Raw genomic sequence first — 26,144 nt, 5'->3', positions numbered from 1 at the left:
ACCAAATAACTGTCCTCTGCCTCTGAGCATGTTCCTGACTTCTTTGACTTGCCACGTGGCAGCGCTCTGAATTTGAAAGCTGACTTGATACTTGATACATCAAGAATAAAATAATGGCGATGGTGATAACAACAGCAGCAGCCACCAGGCTTATATGGTGTTTACACATGCTGGGAACTCTTCTAAGAACTTGCATATATTAACCCGTTTCATCCTTACAGTATGCCTTTGAGATCAAAGCTATTATTATCCCCACTTTAAATGGGAGGAAATGAAGGAAATTTTGGTTAAGTAACTTTCCCAATATACTAAGTAACAGAGCCAGGATTTACATATAATAGTAAGATAAACCTGCTGAGTAAAATGTACATGTGGCACAACAGAAATATTGGAAAGCAGCCAGAGCAAGACTCATTCCAGAAACACAAATAACCTCAAGCTAATTGTGTTCAGAGAGATTGAGTGAAGTAATCTCCATGAATGGAGCCAAATAATTTCAATTTGTCTAAAGAGGGAGAATGCAGATACTGTGAGCATGTGTGCACACCAGAGTACGTGTGAAAAAGCCAGAGTCAGTGACAGAAATAACACCAGAATCTAGAGCCATAGTCATAGGCTGGGCTGAGAGAATATGGCCACACTAGGAAATTGGGACATTCTATACACACAGAATATATTGCATCTTAGGCATTGCCTTGGTTATTAGCTGAAGCAGCAAGTGGTTTCTGTAAATTGCAAACAAAATTGCATTATGTCTCTGGTATCAAGAGCACTCTGGTCCTTAGATTGGAAGGGCATGAAAGATAATCATTTGATCTGAATAAGACAGAAATAAATCTAAGGATTCCTCAGCTGGATCAATGAATTTCCACCTGAAGAATCCCAAGGTTTGCTCTGGTCTGTATTTGTTATTTAAGTGATAAAGCCATCTTTGGATGACAGCAGGGCTTTTTAAAAGGAAGCCTCTTTTATGGCCTATTATTCATAAATGGCAGCAAACTTAATTAAACTATAATGTGAAATAAAGTTGTCCTTTTCCTACATATTTATTTTTCCTATGAATGAGAGCCTTCATGAATGCCAAAAGGAGGTGATTTATGAAGGTGGTGAGGAATCCCAAGGGCCTCACAAATCCTTCTAGCCTTTCTCCCCTCCTCCCTCTCCCTCTTCTCCACTAACAGCCCAGTAGAACTGCCAAGCCGGCACACCACGTTCATTTCTAAGGCATCCCCGTGCTGCGCATTTGGGAGTCGTCGCTATTTTTAAGCAAAAGAGACCTTCAATAAGTCTGAGCTCATGTGTCCTGTTTTGTTTTTAGCTGACTGAGTTATCTGTTTACCTCCTAGTCATGGTTCAAGAAGATTACCACAGCCAAAACCCGTATCACAATGCTGTTCATGCGGCTGATGTCACCCAGGCCATGCACTGCTACCTAAAGGAGCCAAGGGTAAGGCAAGTCCGCTGTCCCCCCGGCCTTCTGGAAACGCCATGTAAACTGCCTGCAGGGCCCCAGATCGCCCGATGGAACAGAGCAACTGGGTTATGAGTCATCTATAGCATGAATACAAATTGCTTATATGAAGGGTTCATGGACTTCTCTGGCAATCCAGTGGTTAGGATTTTGCCTTCCAAAGCAGAGAGTTTAGGTTTGATCCCCGATCGGGGAACTAAGATTCCACATGCCTCAAGGCCAAAAAAAAAATCAAAACATAAAACAGAAGCAATATTGTAATAAATTCAATAAAGACTTTAAAAAAATGGTTGACATCGAAAAAATTAAAAGAAAAATTTTAAAAAGGTTTCAGTATCAGCTCTGAAATCATGAAAGAAAGTAAGTAAGAAAGAAAGTATAATAGTCATGAAAGAAAGTAAATTTTCAGAGGTTCCCTTCTATAATTTATATATTTTCAAGGCTGCATTAGGACAAAAACAACCCTCTCTATGACAATCTGCATCTTAGATATCTTCAACAATCACAAAAGTTAGCTGCTTTTGCCTTGATACTATGCCACACATAGTACCAGCACTGAATTTTTCTAGGAAAAGTCTCCCAGCTCATGTTTTTTGATCAGCAAGTAGAATTAAAACTCCTCAAAACCCAAGTTCCACTTCCTACTGAGGCAACTAGACATCCTGATTCCAGCCCAAGAGAACCTGTGTCGATCAAAGACATCTTTAAAGTAAACCCAGATGCAATATGTTAATCAAAAATTTTAAACATGATGATAATGCTTGTTACTCAAAACCTAAACATTTCTTAGCCATATAAAACCTAGCTGTATAACATATAGGATGAGTTTTGTTAGGGTTTTTGGAAAATGATACCTCAGTCCAAGACTCTGTTTGGTTCAATCAGTTCTAACATCAACCACTAAATATACAGACATTCCCAAGACAAAATGGGGTATGCCTCATCCTTATAAAATATCCCAAAGACCTTAAAGGTTTTTTTATTTAATCCTTAAGTAATTTGAAAATTGTAATATGTCACAGTTGTATATTTAAAGTTAGCGCTAGATTCCCATTTTCCTGCTTGTTTCCTTAGCTAACCAAAAGAAAAAAAAGAAAAAACAACAGATTCTCACACATTGCCTCACTCTATTACACACTGGAGAAATATGCAAATTTTGCAATTCAGTCCATTTCATATTCAACGAAGTGGCAATGATATGTGGGATGAAATACAAAAGCGATTTCTTTAACTTGCCCATCACTTTGGCTTCAGCTTTTTCCTTCACTTACAGCTTCCCTGGGAGCAAGGCTGACTGTAGGCTCTGCCTGTCCCCACCCACCATAGAGAGCAGTGTTGCCAACAGGCAGAGCTTTCACAACAGCAAAACACGACAAGAGCAGCAGCAGGAAGAGGAGGCCACCTGGAAGAGCTACACAGTTTGAGCTGCTGAGTCATTTTCCTCCCAGTTCTTTCTTCTTTCCTGAAATTTCATGGCGCTGTTACCTTACTGACAGCTTCAGAAGGTTAAGGTCTGAATGACAGGCCCAAACGATACTAATATGATGATTCATTCCGTGTGATTTAGCCAAAACAAAGGCTAGCCTATTTTGGGAAACACACCAATCAATCTCCCAACTCCATTTTTTAACAGCTCGCCAGCTTCCTCACGCCTCTGGATATCATGCTTGGACTGCTGGCTGCAGCAGCCCACGATGTTGACCACCCAGGGGTGAACCAGCCGTTTCTGATCAAAACAAACCACCACCTCGCCAACCTGTATCAGGTAAGAAAGGCAACAAGATACAGTATGGTGAACTGGTTTAGGCCCAGTACTGGAGCCTGAATCTCACTCTTGGAAATAGCCTTCATTCAAGGTCAGCCTTAGTGATGACCACAGCCAAACAGCATGGATTTGAAATGGGTTCAGCATATCCCCCAGGGAAGATAAAATTAGTTTGCAAAGATATTCAAAGAATTCAGTTTGCTCCAAAGCAGGTTTGAAATTGTCCTAGGTCAAACAGGATTCCTGAGTCTACCTTCTCATGGTCTGAGACTATCTGACTCCATGGGAATCAACTAATATATAATGGCCAATTGAAGCCAGTCCTTGTAGAACTTCTATAAATTATACTTCCCAGGTGCAATTCTTATTCAGATTTATTTTACATCTCTAGGACCATTTGTTAATCACATTTTAATTTTTTTTGTTGGAGTATGGTTGACTTACAATATTATATTAGTTTTAGGTATACAATATAGTGATTCAAAAATTTTATAGGCTATACTTCATTTATAGTTATAATAAAATATTAACTATATTCTGAACTTTTTTGACTTCTGAGACAAACGTATACTATCAAAGACAATAGGCATACTTTGTTGCTATAAAATATTTCAGCAATGCTTGTAGTTTGGCCTGAAGAACTCTTATCTCTGATATTCCTTCAGACATTATAACCCTATATCATAAATGAATCATTCCCAGAATTTTCAACACAGTTTTTGGAAGACCTTTGGTTGTCATTAACAAAATCATTGCCTACAACGGTGTCATTGATCTCAAATGTAGTAGATCTTTTGGGAAAAAAAAAAAAAATCAGCAGAGGAAGAACTTCTGAAGGATTCCCAGAACACAGATGCGTTATATAAAATGGTAGAGATTGAGGATGCATTAATTTCCAATAAAGCACAGCTGGAACATGAAACAAAGCCTTTTCCCATTCATCTGATTAGCTTTTGGTCCATATAGGAAGTGGCATACCAAGGTTTATAATCCCCCTGGTACATACTTCAGCACTGGGCTCTCTTGGGCTGTCAGCCAGTACCTGAAGCTAGGGTAATAATGACCATAAAGAGAGGACAGGATGACAGAATTTAGAAAAACTTTTCATGATGTTCAGTTCAGTTGCTCAGTCGTGTCCGACTCTTTGTGTCTCCATGAACCACAGCACACCAGGCCTCCCTGTCCATCAACAACTGCCAGAGTCTATCCAAACCCATGTCGATTGAGTCGATGATGCCATCCAACCATCTCATCTTCTGTCGTCCCCTTCTCCTCCTGCCCTCAATCTTTCCCAGCATCAGGGTCTTTTCCAATGAGTCAGTTCTTCACATCAGGTGGCCAAAGTATTGGAGTTTCAGCTTCATCATCAGTCTTTCCAGTGAATATTCAGGACTGATTTTCTTTAGGATGGACTGGTTGGATCTCCTTGCAATCCAAGGCACTCTCAAGAGTCTTCTCCAACATCATAGTTCAAAAGCATCAGTTCTTTGGCGCTCAGCTTTCTTTATAGTCCAACTCTCACATCCATACATGACCACTGGAAAAACCATAGCCTTAACTAGACGGACCTTTGTTGGCAAAGTAATGTCTCTGCTTTTTAATATGTTATCTAGGTTGGTCATAACTTTCCTTCCAAGGAGTAAGTGTCTTTTAATTTCATGGCTGCAATCACCATCAGCAGTGATTTTGAAGCCCCCAAAAATAAAGTCAGCCACTGTTTCCACTGTTTCCCCATCTATTTGCCATGAAGTGATGGGACTGGATGCCATGATCTTAGTTTTCTGAATGTTGAGCTTGAAGCCAACTTTTTCACTCTCCTCTTTCACTTTCATTAAGAGGCTCTTTAGTTCTTCTTCACTTTCTGCCATAAGGGTGGTTTCATCTGCATATCTGAGGTTATTGATATTTCTCCCGGTAATCTTGATTCCAGCTTGTGCTTCCTCCAGCCCAACGTTTCTCATGATGTACTCTGCACATAAGTTAAATAAGCAGGGTGACAATATACAGCCTTGATGTACTCCTTTTCCTATTTGAAACCAGTCTGTTGTTCCATGTCCAGTTCTAAAAACTAAACAAAGAAAATAAAAATTAGAACTAAACTTACTAAACTATCTCAGAAGCCACATCTATTGCTTGGGAAAAGCATAAAAATATGACGAGGGGAAAAAATGAATGACTGAAATGAAAGCTCCCAAATAGATTTTCTCTTCTTGTCATGTTTTAAATCTGATTTTTCAAATGTCTTTAAAGAATATAAAGTAACAGAACTGACTGCTTGAACTACTTCCATATAATGTAAAGTGAAAGTCGCTCAGTCATGTCCAACTCTTTGCAACCCCATGGACTGTAGTCCATGGAATTCTCCAGGCCAGAATACTGGAATGGGTAGCCCGTCCCTTCTCCATGGGATCTTCCCAGCCTAGGGATGAAACCCAGGTCTTCTGCATTGCAGGCAGATTCCATATAATGTAAATGCCTCCCTAATGTTAATTTCTCAACATCAAATAAATCACATCAATGGTGTTAAGAGAGTATCTACTCTACTGCCTGATTTGTACATAAAAAGGAGGGTCATAAAACCGTGCTTTGACATGTATAATAGTATATATAAAACATGTAGTGAATGAATGTTTAGACAGAAAGTCAGAAAGAAATATGCCAGATGTTAAACATGCAAAAAAATAGGGAAGTTAAAGTAGAATTTCATCAATTAACTACTCACTGCTAATGAACAAAAATCAATTCTCAAAAGAAAGATATTGCAACCTATCTTATTCAGATACTAAAAATGGTCTCAAAAAATGGATTCCTTACTCAAACTTTTAAAGTGTTATTTTTAATAATATTTCATCTCTTTGTTAAATATAAGCATTCCAATATAACCAAATTCTGCAGCCTTTCAGCAGAGCATACATGTATATTTTGAGCTAGCAACTATTTATTACATGCATCAGATGATATATTAGTATCTAGGAGTAGAAAAATAAATAAAATATAATCCCTGACCTTGGACATTGGTGCAAACTCAGATGCTCAAAATGTGCAACATCCAAGAAAACTTAATCCCAGTTTGAAAAACATTAGAAGAGTTAGCCAAAGATATACATATATACCTCTGTATACTTACATAGAAACAACCTTCTTTAAAGCCTCTGAAGAATAAATACCCATGCTGTTCTTTGTATACAAAGATGTTCCAACAATAAAAAGAGCTTTTTTTTTTTTCTAGCAGTGAATTTATGCATCTCAACTGTCTGGCCTGATCCTCAATAGGAAAGAGAAACATCTTTGAGCTAATGACTAGATAGAAATTGGCATAGAAGACTAAAAACCACATTCAAGATATTAACTTCATCAGTCCCCCTGCTCAAACAGTCTTGGACTCTCTTGAAGGCCAGAGATCCATGTCTTTAATTTAGGAACAGTGTTGAAAACAAAACAGTATCACTTAATGTCATAAAGATACTTCTAATATCCTAGAGCTGTCTAGTATAAAAGTATAAAACTTTTATCAGCCAAATTGGGACTTTACATATTAAAAGTAAAAGTTATTAAGAGGACCTGAGAATAATATGAGATCTTAATTTTGTCCAAAAAATATGATGGCTTTTACATTTGGCTATTTACCATTGCTTATCAAATACCATTTCTTATTGACTATATGAAGAAACTCCTAAAAGAGAAAGAAAGTTCCTTTTAAGATTCAGGTCTGGGACTTCCTTGGTGCTACAGTGGTTAAGACCCCATCCTGTCAATGCAGGGAGTGTAGGTACAACCCCTGTTCAGGGAACTAAGATCCCACATGCAGTGCGGCACAGCCAAAAAAAAATTTTTTAATTCAGTTCAATGAATTGGATCTTGCTGTATCTTGAATCTTTATTCAACACTTACTATGATTCAGAAAGTGAAGTCCCTCAGTCGTGTCTGACTCTTTCTGACCCACTGGACTGTACTACCAGGCTCCTCTGTCCATGGGATTCTTCAGGCAAGAATACTGGAATGGGTTGCCATTTCCTTCTGCAGCGGATCTTCCCCACCCAGGGATCAAACCCCGTTCTCTAGCATTGCAGGCAGACGCTTACCCTTTGAGCCACCAGGGAAGCCCTGCAAGAGTCAGACTATGGTTCAAACACTGGCCCAATGACTTTATCTATTATATTACTTAATCTTCACAGTAGCCCAGTTAGGTGGGTACTATCATCATACCTATTTTCCAGAAAAAAGAAAATTGCTATTAAATTTAAGTGAGCTTCCCTGGTGGCTCAGATGGTAAAGAATTTGCCTGCAAAACAGGAGACCAGGGTTCGATCCATGGGTAGGGAAGATCCCCTGGTGAAGGGAATGGCTACCCACTCCAGTATTCTTGCTGGAGAATCCCATGGACAGAGGAACCTGGCAGGCTACAGTTCATAGGGTTGCAAAGAGTCGGACACGACTGAGTAACAGTTCCTTATAATAAACAGCTGATTAATGGCAGAGCTGGAATTAAACTCAAGACTTCTATCTCCAGAGCCAAAGTGCCTAAGTCCTGTACATACCACCTCTAAAATTCATGTTAATCACCAACAATACTCAGGAAGCTAAGAACTCTCCTGCAGGGCCTCCACCAGGAGACAAGTAGCTTAAAGTGGGAGAGCCTTTGCTAAGTACTCTGTAGTAGCTGACTACAAACCAAACGTGATGGGAAGATAGAGGCAAAAGACAAACTGACTCTGCAGATGGTTTCTGGAAATAAAAAATTTAAAAAAAAAAAACCCTTCAAGGCAAAAGAGTGATATAAATGTGATCTTGGTGTGTGAGTAACATTTTGAGCAGCAGGGCAGAGAGTGTAGCACCAAAGGCAGCACAAACCGGTGTACTTTGGGGATGTCAACCCGCGATCCAGAGGAACTGCAAATGGACTGTCTCCATGGCCTTGAGCTGAGCATAGTCCTGGCATGAATGGCCCTTACCCTCGGCTCAATGACTTGGCCATATCATGATGAAATGTATATTCTCTCCTTGTTAGACCCTGTAGATTAGTTGTATGGAACATGACCTGGGTCAGAAAGTCTTCCCTCTGCATTAAGTTGTCAATGAGGAACTGGCATAACTCTTTCAGTTTTCAATTTTAAGGAAAAAAAAATCATGTTATGTAAAATATCAACTCAACAAGACCATTAAAAACACATGATATTTAAAAATCTTTGGAAATATAGCCTTTTAGTCTACCATGGCCTGTTGGTTGAGACATAAATGAGATTTCAGGAAACTATACGCAGATTTTCAGGTGATGTACCTATATACATTTTTCTAGGGAGGGGATCCATAACTTATATTCATGTTTTAAAATGAGTTATAGATTCAGAAAGTATTAGGAACTGTGATAATGAGTGGAAAAAATATATATATACACACATACACACACTATATATATATACACACATATACACATATATATTACATAATGGGTGCATGCTTGCAATAATATCATGTGCGAGTGTCTGACTCTTTGAGACCCAACAGACTGTAGCCTGCCAGGCTCCTTTGTCCATGGGATTCTCTAGGCAAGAATACTGGAGTGGGTTGCCATGCCCTCCTCCAGGGCATCTTCCCAACCCAGGGATCAAACCCCAGTCTCTTACATCTCCTGCACTGGCAGGCAGGTTCTTTACCACTAGCGCCACCTGGGAAGCCCAGTATATATATATATATATATATATATATATAAATAAACAAAAACTGTACATGCAGACACATTTACTCAACAAATATAACCAAGAAGCTATGCCAGGAACTATGTGGCTTTGAGAACGCCCTGTGCGTGACTGTGTACAATCCAGAATTACTACAAATGAGATAAAATGGAAGAGGGCTTCCTCTCCCTCCTTTTGTTGGCTGTGCTCTTTTAGTTCTAATGAATAAGAAGATCATTGCATAAGGCCCAGCCTGTGCTTCTGCCCTGAGATAAAGAGAGTCAGGGCAGCTGGAGTGAAGGCCAGGTCAGGGGACTCTCTCCCATTGTCCTCTGTCTGGGTCAGACTCACTGGCTGAACTGCCAACCCAAGTTCAACATGAAGATCATAAAGGCGTTTCCACCTGGCACCTCTCTCATCAGACTGGAAGCAGTCCAGGTGTCTGTGGTGAACTCAGAGGGTGCCTAAGAGCATGTGAGAGATACAGTTGAGAATTATTTTCTCTGTCCCTCCACCTGCCGATCTTCCAAAATGTGGGCTCAGCAGTTTTTCAAAATAAACATTAAATCAGATATGATATTGCCTATTACAATTATAAAAGGGATTGCTTTCAGTTCAATTCAAAATCTAGAATATGATACCAATGAACTTATTTACAAAGCAGAAACAGACTCACAGACATAGAAAACAAGCTTATGGTTACCAAAGGGGAAGGCGAGGATAAATTAGGAATTTGGGGTCTTCTGATACAAACCACTATGTATAAAATAGATAAGCAGTGAGGATGTATTGTATAGCACAGGGAACTATATTCAGTATCTTGTAATAAAACATATAAAAATTTTAATTGCTTTTGATAGAGTCCAACTTCATATTAACTATTGACAGAGCAACCCAATGAATAAAATAATTGTTCCATGAAGCATTGTATTTACTGCATTCCTTACTTGTCTTGCAGAGGTTTATAGTCATTTTTCTTAGTCATTTATCATAAGCACTTAGAAGAGGCCAGCATTTTGAACCACTTTTTATTCTTAACGACTCTGAACTGTAAATATGAAGTTGGCAGAGCCAGGAGACATGTTCCTCTGACACGGTCCTATGACCACTACTCTAACAAGCAACTGCAAGGATTATATGTAACCCCATGATTTTTGCAGCATGAAAAGTGTTTGGGGCAAGTAGAGTGAAAACTGTAAAAAGGAGGTTCAAATTTGATTTTCTGTTTCCTAAACTGTCTGCTGTTCATCATGAGGCAGCTGTTGTGTGACACCTCCACGGCCCTGATCCGAATGAACCCAGACCTGCCCCATGGACAGCAGTTTGATGTCCATCCAGGCTCCCTGCCCTTAGAGCAGTATCTTTGACAGATGCAGATCAAACAAGAGAAAGACCTCTTCCAGCAGGCAGTAAACATGGCAGTGCTGTGGCTTCTTCAAGGGCCAAGGTCTTGTTCAAGATTCAAGGAGTTTCTGTTCCCCTGAGACCTCCTGAGCTGGGGCTCTGGCAGCGTCACCAAGGAGACCACTGGGCTTGTTAGGGAGGAACTCGGTGACTTCATTATCTTCTGGAGTCTTGCTTCCCGGTTTTGTGAGCAATTAAAAATGAAAACACAGACTATGTTCCTGTTGTTTTTCTTCCTGCCTCCACTGGTTGAAAAGGTATAATTAAGTCTGAGTCTTGTTGTACACCAGACTCAGTTTATCAACATCAGTCTAAGTATTTTAATCAAAGAAAGTGTCCAGTAAATAGGAGGAAAAAACAACAGCAGTTTAAAGCTGCTTTGTATGATAGCAAATCTGCTCTGCCAGATTCTCTTTGACAAATAGACTCTTGATTTAATTTGAAAACCTGTGTTGGTGGTTTATTAAATGCCAGATGTGTTGTTATTCCGGAACAAAGGGATTGTGTTGTTCTTAGGGTGGATAATACTTGATTATTCAGATAAAAGGGGGAAATAACGGTTTTGTAGTTGGTGTTTGAAGGGTTTTATTTTGTTCAAAATAAATTCTGATAGGTTTTGTTGCCACAAAGGTGGATGTTTACTCTTTCAACTTTACAATGAAGATTACTCTTAAGACTACAAGTATGAAGAGTTTGTGATACCAGAACACATTGTCGTTGGGATGATGTGAAATTGTTGAACTGATGCTTCTGGAGGTAGACAGATGATGTACCTACTGTGGGATCCCAAAACGGAGCTGGGATTTCAGTGGCTATTAAAGTGGTATCATCTCATCCTACGTTCAGGTCTCCATGAGCATTTCTAATGACTTTCTTCTTTTTTCAATCCATCTTTTGCTGATACTGGTCTTTGAGCTGCTGTGAAAGTCGGTGAACCAAAAGAGCAGAACCACCAACCGTTTGTTAAGACAAAGATACCTCCCTATAAAACACCAGTACCTCTCAGCCTGCTCACCCCCAATCCTCCCCAAGTGCAAAGCACCAAAATCTTTCATCCTCTCATCTACACTCAGCCTTGCCTGGCTCCAACCCTTCCTCCACTGTACGGTCAGAATGAGTTCCTGAAATTCAACTGTGACACTTAGATGCCTGCTTAAAATCCCACTGCCCTCAGGATTAAGTCCAAACATCTTAACCCAGTTCACAAGCCTCATTATAATCTGAGCCTCACCACACTTCCTAGCTCCACTTCCCACCATGCCTCTCCTAGGCTCTACGCATCATCCAGTCTGAACTACTCTCAGAATCCCAGGGCCAACATGTGTGCCAGGCAATGGCAATACAGAAGATGAACAAGACAAATAAACATGTCTGCTTTCTACTAGGGGAATCAGAAAAATAAGTAAAATACATGGTATGTTAGAATGTGATCATTTCTAATGATTAAAAAATAGAAGGACTTCCCTGGGAGACTCCAGGCTCCCAATGCAGCGGGAGTGGATTCAGCCCCTAGTTGGGTTCAGTTCACATGCTGCATGGTCCAAAGAAAAATTTTTTAATAAAAAAAATAAAACAGGAAAAAATAAATAGATAAATAAAACAGGGAAGGAAGATCTAAAGTGTCCCCCTTACTCCAGGTCTTCACAGACATGCTTCTCCTGGCTGTTTTAATGAAATGCACTCCCTCCGTATTGCCTGCATTTCCTGACTCCTCTCTAACTCGCTCACCTTTTTTATCTCAACTTGGACGTATCTTCCTCCTGAAAGCCTTCTCTTTCTTTAAACATCCATCTTTCAGGTCCCTCCTATATGATTTCACAGTCCTGTCTCACTTCCTCTGTTATGATGTTTATCTCTGGAAACAGCCATTTCCTGATTCGACGTCCATATCCCACCCCCCCCCCCAGTCTGAAAGTTTCTAGGCACCTACCTTTTCCACTGCTGTATGCTCAGCGCTTGGCACAGTCCTCATGCTCCATGCATATTTGTTGGGTGGTGGGAGGTTTGCTGAAAGAGTAAGTGGTTGGATACACAGACTGGACCCATGCAGTAAGAAAGGCAGAACCTGAGTAGCCTTGAGAAATCAGGAATACAGACAGTAGTGAGTACACACAGGGACCAAGAGTGAAAATCTGACAGAGTCAGCAGCACACAGACCAGAAGGCATCTACCCACACTGTCCACTCAGTAGTCGCTTGTGCTGATTACTACTGTGGGATTACCTACTGCGGGATTACCTACTTCAGGATTACCTACTGTGGGATTACCCACTGCATTCTTACTTCCCCACATCGAGTGTACCATGAAGACAGAGAAGCATTATGAAAAATTCTTTATGATGATATATTCATATTTGTTTATCTTGCAATTGACAGATGCTCCCTCTTATAGATGGTTCCTAGGTGGTGCGAGTGGTAAAGAACCTGCCTGCCAGTGCAGGTAAAGGCAGGTTTGATCCCTGGGTTAGGAAGATCTCCTGGAGGAGGGCATGGCAATTCCAGCATCCTTGCCTGGAGGATTCCCATGGACAGAGGAGCCTGGCAGGCTGCAATCCATAGGGTCACACAGAATCAAACACAACTAAAGCAACTGAGCATGCACTCACCTACTCTGTGTCCTTCCTGGAGTCATTTACCGGATCCTGGTCATCTGTGAGTAAACAGTGGGAGAACCATTGCTATAGTAACTTTAAATCTCTTTGGCTTTTACCTAAGTCTAAGGATTTCACAACAGAAAATTCCAAGTCTGGCTTTTATCAGACCAAAAAATTAACAGGACTCTGTCACTTTTACAGTTACTTAAACTTTTGCAGCTAGGGAACTTTGGGGTTTTGGAAGTTAATTACTCCGTATCCATTCAACAAATATTTACTTATTTAAATGGCACTGTGCCACATGCTGGGGCACAAAGATGAATAACATACGCTCCTCATTCTCAATGGCAATCATGTATGGCAACAGCTTCAAACCAGGCTTGTGTGCCCCTGGGGATACACGAAGACTTTCCAAACGGCGCCCAGGCATGAATAGTGCTCACAGAACTCATTTTCAGCTCCTTAAACTGGGCTGCCTGGAATATGCTCACAGGACAGTCCAGCCAGTTCTGCTTTCCACTCCTCTTTCATGATTACCCTGTTTCCACTGTTCAAAACAAAGGCATTTCTTTTATCCATTCTGCATATTGCATCTTGCTCCAGTTGTGCTGATATTGTATATTGCCCTTGTGTGAAAAAAATACCAAAGAAACAACCAAAAATATTAAAGGAAATCTCCCATAACTGAGGGACTATAATGTTCCCAGCTGTCTCATGAATGGAGGCATTGTCAAAAATTTTTATTCTCAAGCATAATTTTTCCACATTTGAAATATATGTATTTTGATCAGTTAGCTACTAATAATAATCGCATTGTAAACTCCAGCTGGAAAAACATTTACTACTTAGAGCCTGATGTTAAGAAAATGTGTTCAATTAAAACTTCAGTTTATAAACTTATTTTTGTTGCAGAGAGATATGATAGGGTGATCAAAGAATTTCACACATGAAAATATATTGCATTAAAATAAAATTCTATGGGGAAATAGGATAATAAGTTCTAGAGGGAAAAGAATTAATTTCTTATTTTTGACTTAAATAATAAATTGTCCATGTGTTTTCTTAAATAGGTGATAAATGGGCACTAAATGCCATTGGTATTTAGATTCCCTTGCATACATTTGGGACTTCCCTGGTGGCTCAGATGGTAAAGAATATGCCTGCAATGCGGGAGACCCGGGTTTGATCCCTGGGTCAGGAAGATCCCCTAGAGAAGGAAATAGCAACCCACTCCAGTATTCTTGCCTGGGAAATCCCATGGACAGAGTAGCCTTGCGTGCTACAGTCCATAGAGTTGCAAAGACTTGGGCATGATAAAGCAACTTAGCACATCCACACACAGGAGCAATGTCCATGAACAAAGTTGTTATAAGGTGTTTTGGATATTCCAATAGAAGCTTGGGTTGGGAATGAGGAGCTAGAAGAGGGACCTGTCGGTTCTGTTTGGAGAACCAGGGAAGTCTTTCCTAGCAGATGGCAGCAATTGATCTCAGAAATAAGTCTGTGTGTGTGTGTGTGTGTGTGTGTGTGTGTGTGTGTGTTTTGGTGTGTGTCTGTGTATGTGGGCATATGCATACACACATTCATTTCTGACTTTACTAAGGTCATTTTGCTCACTCTTTTTTAGAATTATAAAATCCTTTATTAAGAGTCTTATGCAAATATCCAGCATTATTCTAGATTAAGATATTGAGAAAACCTTTTTATCAACTCTTTGGAGATGATGTGGGTGATAATAAAGTAATTTTAAATAACGAGGTATGTTAGTGACTTCTTAAACAAGGGTAGATGTTTATTTCTATCCTTCATAAAAGAGGCTTGGAGGTTGACCGTCCAGGGCAGTCATGGTGGCATCACAAAATTAAGAATGAGGGACCCAACATCCTTTTAGTCTTCGGTCTTCTATCACTAGGGTGTGACATTTGTCCTCATTGCCCAAGATAGCTGCTGAGCTCTAGCCATTCCTGCCACATTCCAAACAGTGAGAAAAAAGAAAGGGATAAAGCAAAAGAAGCTTCTCCCAGTGGAAGCTGTTCCCTTTAAAACAACTTTCTTGAATATCCCACACAGTATTTCTGTTTACATTTAATGGGTCAGAATTTAGCCAAATGATCCCACCTAATTGTAAAGCAGTTAAAAAATGTTGTCTTTATTCTGGACAACTGTGAGACTCCTCTTAACCTGCTCCCCTTGCAGCTTCCCCATCTCAGGTAATGGCAACACCATCCTTCCAGTTGTTCAGGCCAGAACACTGAGTCCTCCTCGCATGTACAGAAATCAACCACTCTCCCCACTTCCACCTTCCTTGTGCAAGCCTCTACCAACTTTTGCCTGGATAACCCTCTCTCCCTACCACACGCACCTCTTTCTATTCTTATCCCCTACCAGAGTCTATTTTCAACATAGCAACCAAAGTGATCTTATTTAAAGTAAGTCATATAATTTCATTCCTCCCCAACTCCTGCACTGGATCCATGTTTCTCTCAGAGTGAAAATCAGAACCTTACAATGGCCCAAAGGCCGCATGTGATCTGGTCTCTCATTGTGTCTCTAACTCCTAGGCCTGATGTGTCCCCTCCCTCACTGCACATGGACCTCACAGCTGTGTGCTCCCTCTTTGGGCCTTTCCTTTCATTGTTTTCTCCAGAAAGTTTCTTCATCAGCACGGCTAGCTGTCTCCTGCCTCCAAGTCTTTGCTCTAATCTCATCTCTCACCACTTTCCCTTCCCCACCCCACCCCCAAGACTCAAATTCCCACTATTCTGCTCTACTTTTCCCTCTTTCCTTACATTTACTATCTTCTGGATGCCATACTTTCCTCCAAACATTTATTATGTTTACTGTTTATTATCTATCTCTCCCCACCCCTGCCACCTCTAGCTCTTTGTCTCTTCTCTTCACTGGTATATTCTAAGCACATATTACAGTGCTAGGAATATAATGAGTGTTCAGTATACTTGTGCAATGAAATCAAGTAATTTGTTCAGTTATTTATTTAGCAAATTAATAGAAAGTACTCTCTTGGTGCAAGGCATAGAGTTGAGTGGATATGGCAAGAACGAAACAGGCTTCCTGCTGACATGTAGTTTGTAATCCAGTAAGAACAAGAAGTACATACACAACTGTCACACACATCAATGGGACCTAGTCTAGCTGGCCTCTGGACTTGAGGAATGCTCAGAGAAAGAGCTATAAGACTCAGAGGAGAGCCAGGTTCTTCTCTAGCTGGATGATTCCAGGTGGCTTTGTGGATCGACCATTTGAGTTGAACTTTGGAAGACAGGTTTTAGTTTGATCAGGAAACACAGAGGAAAAGGAATTTGAGAAAAATAAACCACCTTGAAAGGCATGAAAGTGGCAAAAGGAAAGGACATTTTCATATATTAATAATTTAATAATTTTCTCAATAATAAGTTATAGTTTTATTACTATGGTATAATTTATTTGAATGATAAGACCTCTGTAGGAAAGAAGAGGTAATGATATTTGATTATCTCAAACATATAGGAACAAAATGATAGTTGGGACAATTCTTAGAAAGCATTGAATGCCGAACTAAGGAGTTAAGCCTAACTTGTCCAGTAGGGAACCGTTGTAGGGTTTGGAGCAGTGCATTGGAGAAGGCACAATCATACTGTGCTATCTCTCTCCTGCTAGAGTGAGCAGGAGAGAAGTTAGCTGAGCTCTTTGAAGGCAGCAGTATTGTCTTATTCATTCTTGGACCCCCAGTGCCCACCATAGCACCTGGCATATGAGTAGCTGCTCAAAAAATATTAGTCTATAGTTCAACCAATGATTAGGGATATGGTAGAAACTTTTGTCAAATAACTCACATTGTGGAAGTTATGGGGAGGATGGATAGAAGAAAGGAGAATTAAGGAAAATAAAGCATTAAAATGGGGTCACTTTGGTGAAAGGAAGGGATGGGTATAAGTGACGCCATGATGGAAGAATCAACAGGACTCAGAGACTGTTCGGATGTGAAGGCTGAGAGTGGCTGAATGATGAATTCTCCCCCAAGACTACCTAAATCTCAACTTATAACATATTCAAACTATAGGATTTTTTGATATGACACCAATTTTGGGGCATGTTGCAAGAATTCCAGTGTGGATTTAGAAACTAACATCTAAGTAAAACAATCACCCATAGATCTTTTTAACATTTTTCAGGAGAGGACCATGCCACACGGCATGTAGGATCTTAATTCCCTAACCATTGGAAGCACAGAGTCTCAGCCGCTGGGCTGCCAGGGGATGTCCCCAACCATACTCTTTGAAAACAGCAACTGTAGATGATTGAGGGGGAAGTTAATATAACAGCAGGCTCTCCTCAGGTTATAAATGTCAAGCATCTGAATACTTGGATGTGGCCAAGCAGAAGTAACTCTGGGGAGGCAGCAAGTGGGGGTATGCAAAGTTTGGTCTTGATGCCTGGCACTCCTGGATTTAAGGTCTTTCTCAGCTACTGACTAATTGTGTAACCTCTCAGAAACCTGGGGTCTTATTATCTGTGGGTTAATGATTAAAACAGTAGACAGTTAGGTGAGAATTCAGTGAGATCATGTAAAGTGCCAGGCACACAGTAGGTGTGGTTCAGAAATGCTAATCCCCCCTCTCTATACACCCCTTCTTGTCTTCTTCTCTGAAATTCACTGGAGCACCCTCACCTCCAACACAGTTCTGGCCAGAACATACTTTTATTTATAATAACAGCTCCCTGAAAGATTGTGTTTGTAATGTGTGCACTATTTTCTTTTTTTTTTTTCCATTTATTTTTATTAGTTGGAGGCTAATTACTTTACATCATTGCAGTGGTTTTTGTCATACATTGAAATGAATTAGCCATGGATTTATATGTGTTCCCCATCCCAGTCCCCCCTCCCACCTCCCTCTCCACCCGATCCCTCTGGGTCTTCCCATGCACTATTTTCTTTTATTCTGTGCCAGCTCCCAAGCCCCGTGCATTTCCTTCCATTTTCTGGTGCTTATCTCCAAATATGGTTTCACCAAAAGATCTCCCAAGCATCCTTTCATTCTGTCTTCAGGAAGATTATTAATGAAGATGTTAAGTCAGGCTGGCATAAATAACAATGCCTAAGGCAATTCCCCAGATGCTTTTGTTCCACTCAACAGGGATATGGCGTCATTTATCATTAGGTCTTGTTACAGTTTTCTGGGCCTCTTGAAAAACTCATGTGAGGGCACTCAGGTCACATCTACTTGAATTAGTCTTGAAGGGAGCGCTCACAAGTGATGAATTAAATGTCACATCAGGGATAGGACATCTGTTACATCACACTAACCTATCACTCTCTGCTCGCATAAATCTTTACAATCAAAACAAATTAGTCTAGCATGATATTTCTCATAAACATTGGCTTTTGTTGTGTCTGGCTCATGCCCAGGAGGAGATAATAGACCAGTTGATAAAAGTAACAAAATCTCGTCACAGGTTCAGAGTTGGTCAAGTGGTGAGTAAGGAATAATGACTCCCTGGCAAGGAGAGAAATGAATAGAAACACAGCCGCCTATACAGAGGGTCAGAATAAGACTCCACATCATCAATTCTGTCTGCAAAGTCCTGGGGAGAAATCACGATCTGGATTTAGAACCCAGAATGGTTGCAGCTTTCTTGAACTTGTTTTTGCCTAATGGACCCTGGATTGTGTCACTCATGAGAGATTCTTTTTTCTCATTTGCTGAAAAAGTTGAACATTGCATGGATGTTCAAGAAGGGTGGGGATACGAAATGATGAAATGCTTTTCAGTCTCTGACCAGCCTCCTTTACTCTCCACTACTATTTTCCTTGCTCCTTTTCCCTCATTTTTTTTTTTAATTGTGGCAAAATACACATAATATAAAACTTACCGTCTTGACCATTTTTTAGTGTACAGCAGTATTAAGTTCAGGGCTTCCCTGGTAGCTCAGAAGGTAAAGAGTCTGCCTGCAACGCGGGAGACCTGGGTTTGATACCTGGGTCAGGAAGATCCCCTGGAGAAGGAAATGGCAACCTACTCCAGTGTTCTTGCCCGAAAAATCCCATGGAGAGAGGAGCCTTGCAGGCTGCAGTCCATGGGATTGCAAAGAGTCGGACACAACTGAGTGACTTCACTTTCAGTATTAAGTTCAGTAGTATGAAGACATTTGCATTATGCAGTCATCACCACAATCACTCTCTAGAATTCTTTTCATGTTGCAAAACTGAAACTCTGCTCCCACTAAATAATAACTCCCTAGTCCCTCAGGCCCTCTGGCAACTGCCATTCTTTCTGTCCCCATGCATTTGATGACTCATATCTCATGTAAGTAGAGTCACACAATTGCCCCCCACTATTTTAGATTTTTTTTTTTTATGTGGTTCATTTTTAAAGTCTTTATTGAACGTGTAACAGTTATGCTTCTGTTTTATGTTTTGGTTTTTTGGTCGCAAGGCACATGGGGCCTTAGCTCCCTAACCAGAGATGGACTCTGCACCCCCCATATTGGAAGGTAAAGTCTTAACCACTGGACCAACAGGGAAGTCCCTTTAGTCCCCCCCACTTTTTTTTAAATGAAGTATAATTGATGAACAATATTGTATGTTACAGGTGTACAACATACTGATTCATAATTTAAGGTTATATTCCATTTATAGTTATTATAAAATATTGGCTCTATTCCCTGTGTTGTACAAACTATCTTTGTAGCTTATTTTATACATAATAGTTTGTACCTATTAATCCCTTTCCCCTATGTTGCCCCCTCCCCTTTCCTCTTCTCAATGGTAGTTCAGTTCAGTTCAGTCGCTCAGACATGTCCGACTCTTTGAAACCCCATGGACTGCAGCACGCCAGGCCTCCCTGTCCATCACCAACTCCCAGAGTTTACCCAAACTCATGTCCATTGAGCCAGTGATGCCATCCAACCATCTCATCCTCTGTCGGCCCGTTCTCCTTCTGCCTTCAATCTTTCCCAGCATCAGGGTCTTTCCCAATAAGTCAGTTTTTCGCATCCGGTGGCCTAAGTATTAGAGTTTCAGCTTCAACATTAGTCCCTCCAATGAATGTTCAGGACTAATTTTCTTTAGGATGGATTGGTTGGATCTCCTTGCAGTCCAAGGGACTCTCAAGAGTCTTCTCCAGCACCACAGTTCAAAAGCATCAATTCTTTGGCGCTCAGCTTTCTTTATAGTCCAACTCTCATATCCATACATGACTACTGGAAAAACCATAGCCTTGACTAGACGGACCTTTGTTGACAAAGTAATATCTCTAGTTTTTAATATGCTGTCTAGGTTGTTCATAACTTTCCTTCCAAGGGACAAGTGTCTTTTAATTTTATTGCTGCAGTCACCATCTGCAGTGATTTTGAAGCCCAGAAAAATAAAGTCTGCCACTGTTGCCACTATTTCCCCATCTTTTTGCCATGAAGTGATGGGACCAGATGCCATGATCTTAGTTTTCTGAATGTTAAGTTTTAAGCCAACATTGTCACTTTCCTCTTTCACTTTCATCAAGAGGCTCTTTAGTTCTTCTTCACTTTCTACCATAAGGGTGGTGTCATCTCCCAACAATCTTGATTCCGGCTTGTGCTTCCTCCAGCCCAGCATTTCTCATGATGTACTCTGCATATAAGTTAAATAAGCAGGGTGACAATATATAGCCTTGACGTACTCCTTTTCCTATTTGGAACCAGTCTGTTGTTCCATGTCCAGTTCTAACTGTTGCTTCCTGACCTGCATACAGGTTTCTCAAGAGGCAGGTCAGGTGGTCTGGTATTCCCATCTCTTTCAGAATTTCCCACAGTTTATTGTGATCCACACAGTCAAAGGCTTTTGGCATAGTCAATAAAGCAGAAATAGATGTTTTTCTGGAACTCTCTTGCTTTTTCAATGATCCAGTGGATGTTGGCAATTTGATCTCTGGTTCCTCTGCCTTTTCTAAAACCAGCCTGAACATCTGGAAGCTCATGGTTCCTGTATTGCTGAAGCCTGGCTTGGAGAATTTTGAGCATTACTTTACTAGCATGTGAGATGAGTGCAATTGTGTGAACATTGTGTGCATAGTTTGAACATTCTTTGGCATTGCCTTTCTTTGGGATTGGAATGAAAACTGACCTTTTCCAGTCCTGTGGCCACTGCTGAGTTTTCCACATTTGCTGACATATTGAGTACAGCACTTTCAGAGCATCATCTTTCAGGATTTGAAATAGCTCAACTGGAATTCCATCACTTCCACTAGCTTTGTTTGTAGTGATGCTTTCTAAGGCCCACTTGACTTCACATTCCAGGATGTCTGACTCTAGGTGAGTGATCACACCATTGTGATTATCTGGGTCATGAAGATCTTTTTTGTACAGTTCTGTGTATTCTTGCCACCTCTTCTTAATATCTTCTGCTTCTGTTAGGTCCATACCTTTTCTGTCCTTTATTGAGCCCATCTTTGCATGAAATGTTCCCTTGATATCTCTAATTTTCTTGAAGAGATCTCTAGTCTTTCCCATTCTATTGTTTTCCTCTATTTCTTTGCACTGATAACTGAGGACGTCTTTCTTATCTCTCCTGGCTATTCTTTGGAATTCTGCATTCAAATGGATATATCTTTCCTTTTCTCCTTTGCTTTTCACTTCTCTTCTTTTCACAGCTATTTGTAAGGCCTCCTCAGACAGCCATTTTGCTTTTTTGTGTTTCTTTTCCTTTGGGATGGTCTTGATCCCTGCCTCCTGTACAATGTCACAAACCTCTATCTGTAGTTCATCAAGCACTCTATCAGATCTAGTCCCTTTAATCTATTTCTCACTTCTACTATATAGTCATAAGGGATTTGATTTAGATCATACCTGAATGTTCCAGTGGTTTTCCCTACTTTCTTCAACTTAAGTCTGAATTTGGCAATAAGGAGTTCATGATCTGAGCCACAGTCAGCCCCTAGTCTTGTTTTTGCTGACTGTATAGAACTTCTCCATCTTTGGCTGCAAAGAATATAATCAATCTGATTTTGGTATTGACCATCTGTTGATGGTAACCACTAGGTTATTCCCTATGAGTCTGTTTCTTTTTTTATTCATTAGTTTGTTATTTTTTTTTAGATTCTACATATAAGTGATATTTTACAGTATCTGTCTTTGTCTCATTTGACTTAGGATGGTGGTGGTGGCGGTGGTTTAGTTGCTAAATCGTGTCCAACTCTTGTGACCCCATGGACTGTAGCCCATCAGACTTCTCTGTCTAGGCAAGAATATTGGGTTGCCATTCCTTTTCCAGGGGCTCTTCCCGGCCCAGGGATGGATCAAACCCCAGGTCTCCTGCATTGCAGGCAAATTTTTTACTTCTGAGCCACCACAGGAGTCCTTCACTTCGGATAATGCCTTCCAAATCCACCCATCTTGTTGCAAATGGTACAACTTCATTCTTTTTTATGGCCAAGTAATGTTCCATTATATCACATCTTCTTAATCCATTTATCTGTTGATGAACATTTAGGTTGTTTCTGTACTTTGGCAACTTAACTTCACTTTTAATAAATGTTATCTTCTGTATATTTTTGTAAGTTTAGAAACATAAACTTGAAAGAAAATGGAGAATGACTAGACTCTTAATCTTAGTCAAAAGGCCAAGAAATGATGAATAAATAAACAAGTAAGAAAATAAAGGAAAAAGATTTCCTGGAGACTAGAAGAGTTTTATTCTCTGTGGATGATATCAGTGGTAAGGCCAAACATGTTCGCTAATTTAGAATAGAACCCAACAGGTTGTTATAAACAGTCATTATTTAAATGGTTAGCAAATGTTCAGACAAGCAGCATATTTAAGGTCAACAGAGAGACTGAACATAATAGAGGTTCTCACAAAGGAAGAAATATCAAGATAGTTGAAGAAGAAAACAACTGTAGATTCAAACCCAGACTTAATGGGCTAAGTTCCATTATACTGGTCACAAAGATTATTGACAGTGGTTCTTAGACTTTAGTAACCACAATAATTAATCACCACAAATCTACTGAAACAAAACTGTATTGACTGGGATTCAGGAGTTTGCATATGTTACCAGCTGCCCAGTAGGTTCTTCCCAGTTTAGATAATGGGCAAGGCACAGATCATAGCAGTGGCTGTGAGACCAGCCTCTGTTTGGTTGAGTAGTATGATTTTTGATTATGCACATAACCCTAGGGTATCCATTACTACTTATTTTTACTGCCTCTCTTTCTTCTACAGTGAGTGTAACCTGAAGGAGTTTTCAAAAACAGGGGCAGAGGCAGGACTGTGGCTGCTAGAAATAGACAGTCATTTAGCCCTCCACTGGAGGGGCAGCAGGTCTCGCCACTCCCCCGTGATTATTATAGCCTGCAAAATAGACCTGCAGTTGTTTTATTTTGTTTCATTTCTGCTCTGCCTCTGTGTCCTCAGGTATGAACTGGCCGGAGGGAAAACATCGGCCTCCACAGAGCTGTGTTCAGCAAGAGAGATCGGTATCTGGCTTCTCCCCTGTTTATAGTTTTAATTTTCTTTCTTTCTAGAATATGTCTGTGCTGGAGAATCACCACTGGCGATCTACGATTGGCATGCTTCGAGAATCAAGGCTTCTGGCTCACTTGCCAAAGGAAATGACGTAAGTGACCTAGAGATGAAACATACTAATGTCCACACGTTAGAGATAAGCCGTGTGCTCTCAGGCTTGAGACCCCCGGGGTGAATGGCAGAGAGCCAGCCAGCAGTGCTTCCGGCCCACACTCCCTTAGTCGCCTATCAGAGGAGATGTGGTGTCAGTTACAGCAACCCAGAAACCAGAGTCCCTCTGTCAGCTCTGAAAGGGCCTGGAGAGTGTAGGACCTAATGTCAGGAAAAGAGATAATAAACAGTTCTCAGCTTTCACACTCTTCGGCCTCAATGCTGTGCTTTGCCAAACTCCTGTCTTTTATGTTAGCAAAATTGTCCTCCTGTGTAGATCCAAATAATAAATATTTATCAAGAAGGAACACAGGAGTTCCCAAGTGAGACTGAAGCCTTGTTCAATAAAGGGTGTTTTGTCATTGCCAATCTTAGTAAAAGGAGAAGTCAGAAATTCTGTTCTAAAACTTCTTTTGTTAAGTGACTGAATGGGCCCCAGCCATTTTTTTCCCACCAGGAATTTACCTATGTTTCTTGCATTTTAAACAGAAGTGGAAATACCAGTTTCCTGGTCCACTGTTTGTTAGGCTGAATATTTAGGCCGAGACCTACTAAATGCAAGACCATGGCCTCATTTCTGGCCTCAGTTTAGCTGCTGCACCACATTGGCCTTAATTTAGCCTCTGCACTGTCTTCTAAGACCACCACCAATTCCTATCTGTTTCATTCAAATACACAGAACCCAAGGTAGCTAGGAGGGAACAAGTAAATGGATCCCTGTACCATCTTCCAGAGGGCCACCAAGGTCAAGGGCCCCGTGGCATCTCTTGGTTGAGCAGCAGGATGCTCTGGGTGCACTGGTTTACCCCTGGCCTTCTGCTCCTATCTTATGCTGCTTCCTAGCAGCCAGAAGAATGTGAAAATCATGGAAGGAATTTCAATTCTGATAACACTTTACCCACTGGAACCCCAAATAAAATCAATCCTCATGCAGGGAATAAAAACTCATGCCTTTTATGAAAACAACACATTGCAAAGATAAAAAGAATTAAGTGCAAAAAGAATTAAAATCTAGAGTAACAAATCAAGTTTGGAGGAGAAAGGAGGAGGTGAAGGACAAGGAAGTCAAAGAAAGAGAGGAGAAGGGAAGGAAAGAGGAGACAAGAAAGAACAAAGTGATTTGTTCTTTTGTCAAACCAGATTTGTCCCAGTAACGCCCTAGTAGGTAAAGACTAAAATAGAAATTTCATAAAAAAAGAAATAGAAATGGCCAATAAACATATGAATATATGTCCAACCTCACTAGTAATCAAGGCAATTCATATTAAAATTACAATGAGTTATATGATATTGGCAAATTGGCCAAAAAAAAAAGTGTAAAGGGTAAGACTGTAAAGCAATGAGAAGCTCATCTATTACTGCTTAGAGTGTAAATTTATACAATGGTTTTGAAAATAATCAGCAATATCTAAGAAACTGAACATACTCTGTGATCCAATAATTTTATTCCTGGACATAGTCCCTAGAGAAACTTTGCAAATGTATAATTTGAGGTATGTAATGGTATTTATTGTGTCATTTTTTTCATAGTAGTCAAAAACTAGAAACTATTCAAGTGATCATCAAAAGTAGAATAGATACATACATTGAAGTACAGTCCTACATTGGGATACAATCTAATCATGAAAATGGATGAACAACAGCTCACACATCAACTCAACTGACCTTCAAAAATATATTAAGCTAAAAAAGCAAGTCACAAACTGATACTTACCACATAACTTAAAGTGCACAAGCAGTTAAAGTTAAACCATAGTATTTAGGTATGCATGCATGGGTGGTAAAATTACTATCAATAACAATTTTGTTATTGATTTTTTTTGTTATTTTTTGTTATATATTTTTGTTTTGCTATTAAAACAAAAGTCAAGATAGTAGTTGCTTCAGGGGTTGAGAGGAAGTGGGGTTGGATGAGAGACACAATGAGGACTTTCTGGGGTACTGGCAGGGAACGATCTTGACCTAGGCAGTGATTGTAAGATGTTTATTTTATAATTTATCCCTTAAACTGTTTGTGTATGCTCTGTGCACTCTATCTAAACCTACTTCACTTTTAAAGGTGAATTTTTAAAAATAGATATGGATTTTCCTCCCATTGTTTACTTTCCATATATGAGGAAAGCCCTAATTTGGTTTACTTTTCCAAAACATCCCATTGTCTGTATACCATTTGTTGACCAATATATTGCTTGAACACTGCTTTTTAATGGTATCTTAATTTACTGTGACTCTTTTGTAAGTTCCAGTATCTCTTTCCAGCCTATCCATTTTGCTCCCTTGATGGATCTTTCCATAGAATCAGTCACTATTATTGGCTTCATTAATATTATTATACCCTTTCTCTCCCCATGCAAGTCTTAAGGTTTGAGTTGTTGTGAGCTCTATAAAATGCACAATCCAAATGCCTGTGATTCTGTGAGTCTTTGTGACCTCCTTCAAGCATACATTTCTCGTTGGCTTCCGATCTTGCCACTCACAGGAACTGGGAATGTATAAACTGCCACAACTTTGTTCACCCAAGGTTTCAGTCACTCTGTTCAGTCCATGGCATACCTCCCATCCAAGGACAGAGTGATGGTGGGTGAGAG

At 40.2% G+C, this 26,144-nt stretch overlaps 1 protein-coding gene across 3 annotated transcripts in view; it reads left to right on the top strand.

Moving 5' to 3' along the window:
* Window positions 1-26,144, top strand: part of PDE7B (phosphodiesterase 7B) — a 346,524-nt gene that overhangs the window by 304,167 nt on the left and 16,213 nt on the right. For all 3 annotated transcript variants that reach the window (XM_070461610.1, XM_070461611.1, XM_020881080.2), the window contains 3 exons: window positions 1,347-1,447; window positions 3,105-3,236; window positions 23,406-23,497. In XM_070461610.1, coding sequence (XP_070317711.1) covers window positions 1,347-1,447; window positions 3,105-3,236; window positions 23,406-23,497 — 325 coding nt within the window. The remainder of the gene's footprint in view (window positions 1-1,346; window positions 1,448-3,104; window positions 3,237-23,405; window positions 23,498-26,144) is intronic.

Source organism: Odocoileus virginianus, chromosome 34 (assembly GCF_023699985.2).
Source record: "Odocoileus virginianus isolate 20LAN1187 ecotype Illinois chromosome 34, Ovbor_1.2, whole genome shotgun sequence".
Classification (NCBI taxonomy): Eukaryota; Metazoa; Chordata; class Mammalia; order Artiodactyla; family Cervidae; genus Odocoileus; species Odocoileus virginianus.
Note: the sequence above shows the minus strand (reverse complement) of the source record. Positions and strands in the feature narration are given on the sequence as shown.